The sequence below is a fragment of the Equus asinus genome, chromosome 23, assembly GCF_041296235.1.
Source record: "Equus asinus isolate D_3611 breed Donkey chromosome 23, EquAss-T2T_v2, whole genome shotgun sequence".
NCBI lineage: Eukaryota > Metazoa > Chordata > Mammalia > Perissodactyla > Equidae > Equus > Equus asinus.
In genome coordinates, this window is record NC_091812.1 from 57,576,241 (window position 1) to 57,591,896 (window position 15,656).

A 15,656-nucleotide genomic window follows, 5' to 3' on the forward strand; every position below is an offset into this window, starting at 1 on the left:
TCACTTATTTGGGATAGGTTCAAATTCTAGGCTGAATATGCACAGATAGTATCAACTAGGAGTACTCAAGTAAAGTCCTGAATGTTTTAAGAATAAAACTTGTACTGGGTCTAAATTCAACATATTACTAATCAACTATTAAAGACCCAAAAATTCTTGAAATTCTGTTCACATAAATTAAGTTTACGTTGGATTATTTGACAGATCACTAGAGAACAGTGAATATTTTTGGTATGAGATTACAGTGTCTGCAAAAAAGACTGTTTCTTTGTATCTGGTGTTGTGGTTTGTTAGATGAAACAAATACTGTATATTTTTAAAACTTTGCATGTGGCATTAGGATTATTATAATAATCTCTCAATGAGTTCATAACCAGAATAACCTTTAAAGAAATAGTTTGGTTTAATGGTAATTTTTTATCACTAATTTCTGTGTTGACTCTTTATTCAGCTTAAAGCTCAAAATGATCGAGAAACACAAAGTATGGATATCATATTTACTGAAAGACAAGCGTAAGTACATCCATTGAGAACTAACAGATTTATAAGTGAGCTGTATTAGATGGTTAACTTTTGAGTCATTTATTTTTTCACACGTTTGCTTGTTTTTTCCTGTGGCATTTTTTATTTAAAAAAGTTGAATATTTGCAATACAAATTTTATTGTTTATACATCTTATCTTCATTTACCATTAAGTACCCAAATCCTATACAAATAAAATTTCTGTATAAATTAGATAAGTAAAATTTGTACTTCTAGGAGTTAAAATCTGAGCTAGATAAGAACATCTTCATCTTTACCAATTTTAATTTTAACCTGGGCTTTTTAACTAGTTTGAATTATGAGATTTTAAGCCCCAGTATAGTAAAGGTACATTATTAGTCAGTGGGCTATTTGCTTTATTTCATTATTCAATTATTAATTGATAATTAATAGTTATATTAGTAATCTACATGACAGATTAGATTATATGTGCGTCTTTATATATAACTTGGTTAAAACCAAATACCGAGTAACTTTGACTTTGGTAATACAGTAACTGGCAATGATAGTAATGCCTACAAAGATAATAAGTAGTTGTGATGTAGTTGTCTTAGTCTGTTTGGGTTGCTATAACAAAATACCATAGACTGGGTATCTTATAAGCGATAGGAGTTTATTGCTTACAGTTTCTGAGGCTGGGAAGTCCAAGATTGGGGCACTGACGTAGTCCCATTCTGGTGAAGGCCCCTATCCTGGTTCATACTCGACACCTTCTTGCTGTATCCTCACATGGTGGAAGTTTCTGGGGAGCTCTGTGGAATCTCTTTTATAAGGGCATGAATCCCATTCATGAGGGCTCCACCCTCATGACCTAATCATCTCCCAAAGGCCCTCACCTCCTAATACCATTACCTTTATGGGTTAGGATTTCAACATATGAATTTTGGAGGGACACAAATATTCAGACAATAGCAGTAGTTAACATAATTATTATTTATCAACTTTTTGACCCTAATTAAATATTGTCTAAGGCAATGCAAACATAGAAGATGAGGTATTTTGTACACACACATGCCACACACATTTTTGTCCCAGAAATTTATCAGTATTAATCTCTTTGAGAGCAAGGATAATAATTAGCCAAAATTACCAAAATTGTTTACCACCAAATATACTGTCATGTTACCTATGCATGTATAGTAAATATTTGATGAAGAATAGGATGTTAAAATATAATAATAAGATATTTGAAAGATAAATGTAATTCTTCTGTTGATTAAAAACCAAAGAATCTCTTTTTCCAACTCTATCATTTGATGCTGCTGTAGAGTACTGTCTTAAAAATTATAAATACTAGAAGTCTCTTCCCTGTAATAGAGAAAATTTTACATTCATGGTGACCACCAGACTCTTACTTGAAAACTTTCCTTTTTGTTGTTGTTCTGGTTTTAAACCATTTAACAAATATTTGTCATTTGCTGCATATAAAATATGCTCCTAGGTACTTAAAAAGAATAAGAAATAATAAGCTATAGCCCATTGAAGACATTATAGAGTTTAGAACATTTAGGTCCTCATTCATTTCATCATTTATCTATAAAGTTATATAATACCCAGGTCAGATTATAAATATTATATGTACATTTTTTTAGATATTTCATACAAAAAGGTAACTCCCAGATTGTAAGTTGAAGAATATCATAGGTTTTTAGGTCTATTTGGTTCATTTGGTTAAGGAAAATTTTTTAAAATGTGGTATTTTGTCCTGAAAATGTCAGCAGTTTCAAAACTTAATATCTGTAGTTTGTAAGTGAGGCTGAGTGAAATAGGTTCTCCTGACCCTTTTAAGCAGAAATTTACTTTTATTTGCAGCGGGAGGATAGATTTATTTCATGTGTTAATTAGATGGCAAATCTCAATAACGAAAGGATCTACTTTGACTCTACACATTCAAAGGGAGCAGGAAATGCCATACCTTGAGAAGGCCGGTGTAAAAAACTTCGGTTTTCATTCTCTTCTCTTTTAGTACGCCATGTAGTGTGGCATGGCTATCTGATTTCTTATGGAACACCTATCATAATAAGTTGGTTATAGTACATAGCCTTAATAGATTACTATAACAATACATAGACACTTGGCTTTAATTCAATTTCACATGCTTTCTTGAACTAATGATTCTCTTCCAATTCTGATATCTACACTTTTCTAGTTCAGTATTAGGCAAAGTTAGTTATCCTTTAAAAACATATGTAATTGTAATTTTTAACCCATTTATTTTCCTTTTTTAGTCAAATATTTGTTGAATACCCAATATTCAATTATAGAGAAATCTTGAATATGAGATTAGATATAGTTCACTCGTAATCGTATTTCATTTTACTACATTTCTCAAATATTAATATTTACCTCTTAAGTTAGGAAATTATATTTTGGGAAAGTGATGGATTATTTAGAAAAAGATGCCTCATGTTTCTATAATTATCTTACTCTTATATTTGAGATATAAAACGATAAAGTGTAATTGATATTATCTATTAGGAAATAATACACATAAAACATTTACATCCTTTATTGAAAATATGTTTCTATAAACACAAGCAGATATACATTATAAATAAGTGACTCAGTTCTTCTGTTTCCTAGGATGTGTCATCCTGAACAGTTTCTATTTTCCTCAGAAGACATTTGAACTGAATTCACTATCGATATAACCTTTAACATGACTGTTCTGCAGAATATAAAATACATTATTCTTAGTTTCTTTTTCCTAAGAAACTACCAAATACATACACATTTTAAAAACTTTATGATGGAGAAATTTGAACATACACAAAAATAAAATAGTGTATTATCCTACTGTGTACTTATCTCCCAGCTTCATCAGCCCATATCTAACTGTGCTCCATCCACACCTGTAGCCACTATTGCCTTCCCTGTATTATGATGAAGAAAGTGTAAAGTATCTATTTCATCCATAAATATATTTCAATGTTTGAGAGATATTCTTTTCTCTAAAAAATATAAATATACTTAATTTCTCCACATATGCAAGGTAAAAAGGATAACTTTTCTCACAGTTTTTAATGCCACTGTTTGCATTAGGATGTTAAAATTATAGTCACTGCCAATTGATTTTAAGGAATTGGCAAATCACTTTAGACTCTTCCTATAATAGTCTTGAGGCCAGTGTTTTCCAAACTGTGTTCTTTGGACCATTGTTGTGCTATCATCTCTTAATGGGCATACATCAAAGGAAGACTAGTTGTCAAGTAAGTTTAGAGAATTCTTTTTTGTTTGTTTTTTTGTTTTTTTTGAGGAAGATTAGCCCTGAGCTAACTCCTGCCAATCCTCCTCTTTTTGCTGAGGGAAGGCTGGCCCTGAGCTCACATCTGTGCCCATCTTCCACTACTTTATATGTGGGACGCCTACCACAGCATGGCTTGGCAAGCAGTGCCATGTCTGCACTGGGGATCCGAACCGGCGAACCCTGAGCCACAGAAGCGAAATGTGCGCACTTAACTGCTGCGCCACTGGGCCAGCTCCAAGTTTAGAGAATATTCAGTACTTTGCTCTTGCAGAGCAGAAAGCAGTTTCGCTTAGTAAAGTCTTAGATAAGTCCTATGGTAAAATATCTTGTTTCACTCTGTTTAAACCCGGTAGTTCCTATAGTAGTTCTCTGGTAATTTGACTGTATACCTTTTTTCCCTTCTGTAAATACTTCTGAATGTCTCTCTGAAAATTAATGGTCTTGAAAACAGTTTAGAAAACATTGCTCTATCTATAGGATCCCAAACAGCTGTCTGTGGGCCAGCTGAACATTCCTCAGTCCCAGCACAGACTCATTTGAATAAAAATCTCCCCAAGAGAGGCAGAAATAAATATTTTTTAAAACAAGATTCATAGATCATTGTGATACTCACTTTGGAAGCCCCCATACTATTCAATTGTAACGATCGTGTATTATGGTGATGGTCTATCTTTATAGCCAAAATCAGTAGTAACTTATTAGAGATTGTGCCTGAACATTTTGCCTGTGCTTTAAATTGCTACTAAATTTTCAGGAAATTTATTGTGCTAATTCAGGAAGCATTTAAAAAAACTATTTTCCAATTCTATGAATTCATTCTATGAGCATAAAATCAATCTTAGTATAGTGTTTGTTTAAGCTGTCTTTGTTTCTCACTTTGACTCATGATATAAATCCAAAAGCTTTGTTTCTTTACCAATTCCAAGCAGTAAAACTTTAATATTATTTAATGTGTATTACATCAAGTATCTGGGCGAATTTGAGAATCAGTTTAATTAATGATTAAAGGCCTTTTAATACTTTTCCTTACTAGTAAGTATGGCCTCCTGAATACTGCTGAGAATAATAATGCTAGTGTTGTAACTGTTAGCTGTCAAGGAGTGTCAGTTACTGTATTTGGATCTACAATTAATATGTTGCTATTAATATGAAAGTCTGCTAGTTTGGTATGTCACATATCAAAATCTCCATACCTAAACTGTGAGTGATATAACAACATATTTTAAAGAATCAAACATTGAAAGAAATTAGTTTTCTTCACATAACTCATGAGTGTCTATATATTTGTCTTCAATAAACCCATCATCATCTACCGCAAATGAATGTAGTTGTTCAAATGTTCCTGCACATCCTTCAGAGTTTGTGTCTGGTATCTGTGAAAGAGAACTTGGATTTCCAGTAAAACCGTCTTCATGGATTTCGGCTTCACGCTCTTCTAGGCGATGATGATTGTAGCTAAGCAGAATATTGTACCATATTGGGCATTTGATAGCCATAAAAATGAGGAGTGAAGTCATCAGTGCAGTGACCACAACACCAACAAGAAAGGCCCAGCTTTTTCCAAGAGGTTCATGTTCTTAAATGGAATAACGAGAGAGAGGCAGTATTTTGTTAAATTGACGAAAATAAAATAATCATAACTCCCCAATATTGTTATTAGAAATAAAAGTACATTATAATTTTCTTTAAGCAACAGTTACTAAAACTTCAATAAATAAAGATATTTGCTAGTGTGATTGAAGAATACCTTTTTTAAAAATAACTACCCGTCTTTGCAGGTATTTTTTATTCATTCACCTAAGAACATCATTGATTTATACCTATTAAGAATTGTGACTTAACTAGTTAAAATTAAGTCTCAGAGAAGTTAAATAACTTGCATAATGGCATTTGGCTGGTAACTAGCAGAGCGTAGTTTGGGAATCCAGTATTTTGTAAACCTTTTGTCGAGATGAGGAATTGTTCATTTACCTTGTTTCTAGAAATTTAAAATGCAGAAAAATAATGAGAACTACCTCAGTTTATTTCTTATGCTCCCTTCAGCAATATTAATATTCAAAACCAGTACGTTACCTGTTGTTGTTAAGTTGTTCAAAGAGCAATTAAATGTTGAGTTGCTAATGGACTGAAGATGGATATAAAGATCTTCAGATACAAATGAAGGAAATTGTGAGTAGCATTCAGCCTTGTAAGGAACTGTTTTGATACTGTAGCAATTCAGGATATCTGGGTAGCTACACATGGTGATGTTCTCATTATCTAGTAAATCAGAAAGAATAAATTAAGATTTACTATGGAAAATAAGATTCTTATGGTTAACATTTTATAATTATTTTTATCTTGAATTATTTCTTCATTTAAACTGAAAAAAGAACAACAAGAAACAGTTCACCTATTTCTCCCACCCCCCATACCCTGCCCCATGCAACCACCAATCTGGTCTCTGTATCTGTGAGCTTGGTTTTTCTTTTTTTTTAGATTCCACATATGAGAGAGATCATATGTTATTTGTCTTTCTCTGTCTTATTTCACTTAGCATAATGCCCTCTAGGTCCATCCGTGTTGTTGCAAATGGCAAGATTTCATTCTTTTTTATGGCTGAGTAACATTCTGTTGTATATATTACCACAGCTTCTTTATCCATTCATTTATCAGTGGAAACTTGGGTTGTTTCCATGTCTTGGCCATTGTAAATAATGCAGCAGTGAACATAAGGGAGCATATATCTCTTTAAATCAGTATTTTCATTTTCTTTGGATAAATACCCGGAAGTGAGATCACTAGATCATATGGTAGTGCTATGTTTAATTTTCTGAGGACGCTCCATACTGTTTTCCACAGTGGTTGCACCAGTTTACATTCCCCTAACAGTGCACAAGGGTTCCCTTTTCTCCACATTTTTGATACACATATCTCTCATTATTAAAGATATTATAAGAAAGTAACTTTTGTATTTGCCTAGCAACACAATGAGGGAAAGATGCACATTCCTGTTTATTAAGTTACTTTATAAATAGAGTTTGAGTGCAGTATCTGTTTATTATTTAGTTTGTGTTAGTAAAGTCAAGATGTTATAATTAAGATTGTGGTAAAGATATGGATCTCAGGCAGAGCATGGCTTGCAGTTAAGAAAGTAGGGCAACTGTTTTCATCTGCTCTCTCACAGGATATCCTAAGAAAAGGAAGTACTTAAAAAAATTAGTCGTGGGGCCGGCCCTGTGGCCCAGTGGTTAAGTTCAGTGCAGTCTGCTTCGGTGGCCTGGGTTCACAGGGTCAGATCCCAGGCGTGGGCCTACACCACTCATCAGCCACGCTGTGGCAGCAACCCACATATAAAATAGAGGAAGATTGGCACAGATGTTAGCTCAGGGTGAATCTTCCTGAAGCAAAAAGAAAAAAAGAGGAAGATTGGCAACACATGTTAGCTCAGGGCTAATCTTGCTCAGGAAAAAAAAAATTAGTCTTAAGTGTTGAAACCGCTAACTTAATACATGAAGTAACAGTATCATCTCACATACACAGAACATGTAAATTTCTTCTTTTTTTCTCTGGAGAGGCAGAGGGGAAAGTATCTGTTCAACAGTTACTTCTCAGTGTTTCTTCCTGTTTCTTTCCTTTAAGGAAGGATTTCCTTTCAAGGATTAGTTTCTTTTTCTTTAAAACATGAAATGAAAGACTTTTCTGGGGTGGAACAACCAAAAGTCAATCACATTTTGGTTTTGATTAATTTAAATTCTGATAGCTTACCTAGTGTCACATTCGAAGTGTTCAACCAGTTCTGCAAATTCAAGAGACTACAAGAGCAGTTCCATGGATTTCCATATAAAATTATTAATTCCAGATGAAACAGTTGTGGTACATCAAAATAGCTTAACAAATTGCCTTGCAGATTCAGAAGTTTCAGGTTTTTTAGAGGCACAAATATATCAGGATTCAGTTGTAATATTTTGTTTTGGCAGAGATGTAACTGTTTTAGTTTATTTAAGCCTGTAAATGCACCCTGTTGAATTACGTGGATGGAATTTCTACAGATATTTAAAATTTCTAGATTGGAGAGGTTACTAAAACTATTATTATCTAAGATAGCAACATTGTTCTCCATCAAATAGAGCTCAGTGAGTAAAAAATAAGTCTGTAGAACACTCGTGTCTGTAACATTCAGAGTAATTTGGTTATAACTGAGATCAAGAATAGTAACGTTTTCATTGATGTCCGCTGGAATCAAAGAATAATTCTTTTCAGTGAAATTACATTTGACTTCCTAAAAAAGAAACAAATTAGAAATACATTAATCAGGGAAAATACTAACAGAATTTCCCAAATTTTCATATCTAGGCAAATAGACATTAGGAGGAAATAGTTTTAGAAAAAAATCTACTATCTAATCTGGTGTTAAAGGGTGAAAAAGGTAAAGCAAATACTCTTCTTTCATTATTGAGATGAAATACTGAGGATTAAGGAAATTCTGATACCTATAATTGAGCAAGGAGATTCTAGTTTGTCATTCGGATATCTCCCAACTGTTATTACATCACAGAAAGAAAGAATATTGGTATATTCCCATTTTACACGTGGAAACACATGGTAATAATTCTGTTAACTTATTTAGTATTTCAAAGTGCAAGATTGACATTTATAATAAGGAAACTATTTTAAAATATGTAATTTTTAAAAAATCAGCAAGGCTATCAACACTACACCTAGGGCTATTAAATAATTAAGAAATAATACTCATAGGGTTAACAGCTCAAAGTTTGGTGTTTTAAAAGGAAATATTTATCTTATAACAGAAATTGAGCCATGTATTGAATTTAAAGACCCAGGCAACATGAAGAAGTGCTTTCCTGGTGCGGATATAGATGCAAAGAAGTAGTTCTTCTTTTGATTCTTTTTGCAGTTGAAATGTCCTGCTGAAAATAATAATAAACACAACAATAATTTTCCTCGTAAATATGTGATTTAAAAGAAAGTTTCCATCATTTTAAAGTGTGGTTTTTTATGTCTTGAAACTAATCTCTGATTTTATAGTGAAAATTTACAGATTTCTCCTTAATCAACTTTTAAAGAACTCGGTTTTGGAGCTGGCCTGGTGGCGCAGCGGTTAAGTTCACACGTTCTGCTTCAGTGGCCCGGGGTTCGCTGGTTCGGATCCCGGGTGCAGACATGGCACTGCTTGGCAAGCTATGCTGTGGTAGGCATCCCACATATAAAGTGGAGGAAGTTGGGCATGGATGTTAGCTCAGGGTCAGTCTTCCTCAGCAAAAAGAGGAGGATTGGCAGCAGATGTTAGCTCAGGGCTAATCTTCTTCTTCAAAAAAAAACTTGGTTTAAAAAAATGAAGACTGCTTTTGGCAAATTAGAATCTGGCTCAGTGATCACAGGTTTTGAATATACACAGCTAATTAAAGAGTTAGTTTTGATACCTTGGATTTTTTTTTGCTTTCTTTTATTGCCTTAGGATATTTTACTAAATGTACACAAAGTGTACCTTTGAAAATATTTTCACTACCTTGATTGTAAAAACTTACTGTTTGAGAAGTCAGGCTTTCGTCTGATAATAGCACAGAGAGGGGCCAAAACAAGATCATGATGCACATGATTTTCATTTCGCAGGCCTGATAGAAAAGAGAGTATTTTCATCTCAGTAAGAGACTAGAACTTTTGAGATTATCGAGGACATTTTGATTTCTTTTTTTCTCCTTTTAAATCTCTGTTTTCTTAAAATAATAGAAAATGTGAAGCAAGTACATGTCTTTCACCCTCCATGCACTCTCATCTTAACAAACCAAAAAGCTCCTGCGGAGGATGAAAGACAATATTTTTTAGGATATCTCATTAGTTCCTGGATCTATTGAAAGGAACTTTAAACCAATTGAAGTAGTTGTACATTTTTAATATATGTGCACAAAAGAAAGTCCAGAAGAATATATATTTATGTATATATACATGTTTAAGTATTTGCTTACATTGCTACTTTTTGATTTTTCAATGTTAGACATTATCCATTGGTGTTATCCGTTGACTTCCAACTGTGGGAGATGAGAGTCTCCAGCTCTATTTCAGACTCTCTACCTTCATCTCCAGCACATCAAATATACACTTCTCCTCTCTTCTTCCTCCAAACGTAGTTACTTGTAATTTTGGTTAGATGAGTGTTCAGTGTCTATACTATCACAAATGTGTAAACGCTGTCTATGAATGAGCCGTGTAACAGGATTACTTTTCCATTCCTGCACACTTTTTCTCTCCAAATTAATCTATGTGCACATATATTATTATTATAAGTACTGTTAATTAATATATGTACTGTTTTTATAGGCTTAGTTTTGTTTTTTTCATGAGTTTACACCTAGACTCTCCCCTAGCAAATCTCTCAATAGTTTATGCCTATTAAGTCTTTAACCTTTCCATTGTCTTAAGGAAGTCTCTCCCAGAGCCTGCTGCCCTGCTCGAACCCAGATGAGCTGGTCCTAGGCCTCCACACATCCAACTTCCACACGCCTTCCACTCTCACGTAACGATCCCGTTTGCCTTTGTTCCTGGGTTCCTGTTTTCTAGAATGCCTGTCTTGGATTGCTGCCCTTTTTTAATGGAGCTTCTTGCAGTAGCCTTCTGAGAAGGTCTATAGAAGGGAAATTTTTTCAAGCTTTGAAAGATAATTTGGCTAAAAATAGAATTCTAAGTAGAAAATAATTTTTCCTCAAAATATTGATAACATTGCCCCATTGTCTTTGGGTTTCTGGTATTACTGTTCAGAACTGTGATGCTGTGCCATTCTAATACGTTATCCTTTTATGTAACTTGCCTCCTCTTAACCCCTCCAACTTTCAAAATCAATATTTTGAAATTTTATGATCTTTTGTGAGAGTCTGTTTTCATTCATGAAACTCGGTACCGGGTAGGTGCTTTCAATCTGGAAACTATGTCCCTCAGTTCTGGGAAATTTTCTGAATTATTTCATTGATGATATTGATAATTTTCTTACTCTTTTTTTTTTTTTTTTTTTTTTTTAATCTCACTTCTCCTTCTTGAACTACTTTAATTGGGTGTTAGATCCCCTGGAAGGATTTTCTAATTTTTTATCTTTGCTCTCCTACATTTCATCTCTGTGAGTTTTTGCTCTGCTTTCTGGGAGATATCCTCAACTTTATCTTCAAATCTTCCATTAAAGTTTCCTTTTTTTCTGTCGTCTTTTTAATTCTAAGAGCTCTTTTGCTCTCTGAAAATTTTCTTGGCTAATATACTGTGGCATGAATGTATTATCTTTTGTTGTTATTTCTTCTTGTATCTTTTGTTGTTTTCTTTTTCCTTGAATAGCCTCTGTGTCCTCAGGCTGTGCTTTTCCAGTTTATTTTGGTCAGTATCCTTTATATTAGAGGCTTTCTTTCTTCATTATCTGTTAATATTTGGTCTAGGACTTACATATAAGAGTGGGAAACAAAAAAGTGAATTGGAAACTGTGCATTTGTGTGGATCTCATTAACTTCAGACCTTACTATAGAGTGAGCTTGCTTTATTGTTTTCTTGGGGAATCCCTGAATGTCATTGTCTTTAGATCCTTTCCCAGGGCTGGTTGGATTCCCCAAAATGACTTTTCTAATCTACTGTCTGAACAGATAAGGCCAGGTGGCCAGCATCCTGAGAGCTGAGTGGCAAAAAAGGTGCATTTATCTCAAAACTTAGTGTGTAAACTTTAACTTCCTCTCCCTGTTTTCAGCATAGCATCCCTGCACTCACTTGTGCCTAGTGCCCACATTGTTACTTTCCATTTAGTCATTTTATTCATAAGCTTGATGTTTCTTGTTTTTATCTCTGCTTTCTTAAAGTCAACATTAGAAACTATGGCGCAAACAAATGAGCTGTTTGAAAGGAATGAATGTATCCTGTTATTAGCATCCTTAGTGGTTTTCTAAAATGTAGACATTTGAGCCTTCTTACAGCTTTTGTTGCAGTTAGTTACTTGTGATTTTTAAGGAGAAGTTTGTTCTATCAGAGCAGGAAATAGAAAACTACTCAGAATAAGCAAGACTCATTTTGAGTTACTGAAGTCTGTTGCCTCGTTAGCAATGACCAACTTACTGTTATTTCAGTACTGGCCTATTCTGGTTAACTTCCTCGTTGCCTTCAGTTTGTTGATCTATTTATGCTTATTCCCCTTCAACTTTCTCCTTCTTCATAGTTAAATCAAGTTTGTTAGAAAAAGCTACTGTTCCTCATCAATTTTACAACTTGGATGTAGATCATAATAGCATCTCTTTTAGAGTCAGAAATTCATTCAAGCTCTCACTTATTTCAGACTATTTCCCACGAAAGGGCATCATTAAACCCATGTTCAGTGGTCTCCAGGAATGAGTATGCAGCCGCTGCAATGGCTTGTTTCAGTAGTTCTCTGTGGTATAGTGAAGTTCTTACTGATGTATCTGGTAGGGTGCAGATGTGGGTAAGGTGGTGAGTAAGGAGAAGTGCTGTTTTTTCAGAAGTAAATAGGATAGGGATCACTAAAGGAAGCAAACAGACTGCAAACAAAATTAAGAGTTGCCATGGAATAGAAGCAGCTGAGGAAGGTTCTGGAGATCAGGCAGGGCTGTGAGCCTGTGAGGAAATGGAGGCAGGATTGTCTTGTAGACATTATCTTTATCATCTATTTAATACTAATAATTGTGTTCTCTAGTGTGCTAAAGGAAATAAAATTATAAGGATTAGAAAAGGAATCTTTTTTAAATTTCTCTGTGGTAAATTTTGGAGTTAGAAGCAGTATATACTCAGAGCTTGAGGTAGATTCTGTACAAGAAAGCATTCAACAGATCTAAAGCATTATTAAGTCTAAGGCTGTGAAATGTGTTGAGTGAGCCACACAGTCTGTGGCACTTTTCATATATTTGTGTGTCTCTTGAGAGGGGAAAGATTGAGAGAGGGAGTTGATGTTGACCATCACGACACTGAATAGATAAATCCTTTAGACAACAACATTTGCTAGCATTATTGACTATCCTGAAGAAATCAGATTGGCAGAAAGGCTAGTCATTAGGTTATGCAGGAATTGTCCTAAGCCAATTTACCCTATTTGGAAAGTTTCTTTAAAAAAAGAAAACAACTATTATTGCTTTTTTCTCTCTTTGAAATTTTTTCTCTATTTGAAATTTATTTTGAGATGATATTTGCTTTTGAATTTAGTGATAAAAAATCGAGAACAAATGGAATATCACTTTTCTTTTAATTATTTCACAAAATTAAGTGCCTTTTTACATAGCCTACAATGTACATTATAGAAAAAAACTTTACAGAAAAGGAAATGGTAGATATTGAAAAAGAAACAATGTTCTTAGTACAGTTTCAACTCCAAGTTCCTTAGGAGTTTTTGATTATTTACTTCATATGACTGTTATATACCATGATGTTAAAAGATGCTGCAGTTATTTTGGTTTTGTTACATAAAATGTATGTATAGTTTTGCCGTTAAATATTTTAGATATTTATGCCAGAATTCAGTGTATTTGGAATAATATGTTAATAAGTCACGATTAACTTCACTCTTGTAATTAAATGTTTTATAGATTTTTTTTGCAAATTTTAAAACTTTCATAATGGAAACTTCCAAGGAAAAAAACCCCTGTGTAAGGAGAATAGTCATTGCCCGGTTTCAACAGTTGTTAACAGGTGGCCAGTCTTTTTTCATCTTACAAATTTGTTTTTAAATTAATGTCACTTCAAAATGCTCTGTTATTAACATATTACAAAATAAAAAGATCTTATAAATTTGATTGGCAAGATGAAACCTTTTTTCCCCAAAGGAAAATCATTACTGTATATTACATTATAACTTTATTTGGGAAAGATTTTTTTGGCTATGTTCCAGGTTTATATTTTCTAAGGTAGATTGTGTGAAAATGTAATCATGTTTTCTGCTCTTTCATCACTTATTAAAGGCAAAGATTTTTCTACAGAATTGAATATGATTTTTTTAAAATTCAACAACCACCACCAAACCTGTACATATATAGGATCTTACCTTTACTTTTGTCTTTTGTCTCGGAGGCTAGCGTGCTAAGGAATCTATTCTGTTTCTTCTCCGCCATTAAAAAAAAGTATGTCATGTGATTGCATTTCACTTTGTTTTAACCTTTGTACCCAAGGTTCAAAAAAAAAAGTGATTTAAAAAAAAGTTAGACCTCCTTAGCAAAAGATTGACTAGAAGAAAAATTTCTTAACGTCATCTTTGACTTTTTTAGTGTAACAAGTAAGGTGGTTTGCTTAAACTTTGTGTTTCTTAATTACTGTTGAAAAATTTAAATATTAACAAATTTACTTTGTGAGTTAAGATATATAATAATTGAGACTGTATACTTTGAAAGAAATATTGCTAGGGTGATTTAAGTGTTAGTCCTAAAAGTATTTTGTGTTTAGTAAGATTTAAGTTGAAAAGATACCACCAACTTTTGTATTCCACTGAGTTTCAACTTTGTTGTTTACTCATTTTTATGACACTGCCATTGGTGGTTTTACTGCTAAGTTATAACAGGAGCAAAGTACTCAAAGCATAAAAGACTTGACACTTGGCCATTATGTGGCCTTAAAAACATCGGTTTCCTTCCTTGTGCTGTAACTTCCCCTCTGTAAAATGGAACACCGTACAATGTTAGTTCCCATCTAACTACAGTAGTCATACCAGGCAAAAAAACATGGTTAAGATTCACTGTTGGTAGTGAATAATCGTGGAGTTCAGAATGAATTAGTTCCAAAAGGTTTACTCCTCTGGGCCTCAGTATCCTTAATCTATAAAACAAAGAGATTGAAACAGATGATCTTTTCTGCTTGAAAGTCATGTGAGCCCACATCCCATATAAATTGTAGCAGCAGCAAACACATTTGTTATACTATAGTCATGGAGGTTCAAATTGAAGATGTCACTCCCTGTCCAACAGTGAGACAGAAATAAATAGAAATTCCAGGTTGTCTGTTTCTTTATCTTCGTCTTTTATTTGGTTATTATGAGATGTTGTTTATAGGAAAATTTCTGAGTTCAGGTTATCTTATTCTGGTAGTAGGGTATGAACGTGGAAAGAGTATGTGGTGGTATGTGGATCTGTAGGGCTTGGCTAGTGATTGTGAAAACTGTAGAAGTTGACATCTATGCATGAGATTAAGTAGTACAATAATCATGTTTTTAAATTCAAAATAGGAATTTATGATATTGGGACTGAAAATTTTTCTTCAAGCAAGCTTTTTATCTGTAAATCTTGAAGTATTTTCACAATAACTAGCTTCTTATCTCTATTTTTTTTCAGAATTTTTCTCTACCCTATTGATAATTGACCTTACATAGGTAATAAGTGACACATCACTAGTATTTCTTGTGATCATATGATAAAGATGATTGTTGTTTGTAATTAACTTCACTACTAGTACTTTCATATGATTATACTTGAATTGTTTCTGTTATGTGTTTAGGGAAATTAATTTATTATTTTGCAGTACTAAAATATAGTTGATAATTTGTGGAATACCAGCTTTAATTAAAGCAGTAGATAAAAGGGAATTTAAACAAAATGTATTATTAATCTAAATTTTATCAGATTGCAATATAGGTCTCCCTACTTCCCACTTGAGTCAGAACTGTGTTACTTTGTGTGATTTACAGGGTAAACTTCCATACAAGATTTTCATTTGGTCAGAGAATTCTGTGGCCAAAAGATGTTTGAAAACTACTGTTCTAAAATTTACCTATCTTAATTGTCTTGAGGGCATGATAACAAAAAGTGTAAATACATCTTCATATGTAAAAGGCTGTAAGGATTTTCTTTGATAATCTTGGTGTTTCTTATAAGAGAATAGAGTAAAATGGAGAGTAAGGAAATAGAAGGATTTG

The 15,656-nt window shown here is 33.4% G+C and overlaps 2 protein-coding genes across 9 annotated transcripts in view; one reads left to right on the plus strand and one right to left on the minus strand.

Annotated features, from left to right (window-relative positions):
* IFT74 (intraflagellar transport 74) overlaps positions 1-15,656 on the plus strand; it is an 89,923-nt gene that overhangs the window by 18,107 nt on the left and 56,160 nt on the right. For all 8 annotated transcript variants that reach the window (XR_011497450.1, XM_014853385.3, XM_070495828.1 and 5 more), the window contains exon 8: positions 452-513. Coding sequence is in view for 7 of the 8 variants with exons in the window: in XM_014853385.3 (XP_014708871.3) it covers positions 452-513 (62 nt within the window). In the remaining variant the exon portion in view is untranslated. The remainder of the gene's footprint in view (positions 1-451; positions 514-15,656) is intronic.
* LRRC19 (leucine rich repeat containing 19) lies at positions 3,038-13,902 on the minus strand. Its single transcript, XM_014853388.3, has 5 exons — positions 13,800-13,902; positions 9,319-9,405; positions 7,538-8,051; positions 5,864-6,049; positions 3,038-5,366 (listed from the first exon to the last, which is right to left on the minus strand). Exons 2-5 carry the CDS (start codon positions 9,394-9,396, stop codon positions 5,038-5,040), a joined length of 1,107 nt encoding a protein of 368 aa, XP_014708874.2. The 5' UTR covers positions 9,397-9,405; positions 13,800-13,902; the 3' UTR covers positions 3,038-5,037.

Coding starts and splice junctions, on each gene's coding strand:
- LRRC19 (XM_014853388.3), bottom strand. CDS start 9,396: ATGAAAATCATGTGCATCATGATCTTGTTTTGGCCCCTCTCTGTGCTA. Junction 8,052..9,318: donor AAAGCCTGACTTCTCAAACA/GTAAGTTTTTAC, acceptor TTTCTTTTTTAG/GAAGTCAAATGTAATTTCAC. Junction 6,050..7,537: donor CACTTCGAATGTGACACTAG/GTAAGCTATCAG, acceptor CTGATTTACTAG/ATAATGAGAACATCACCATG.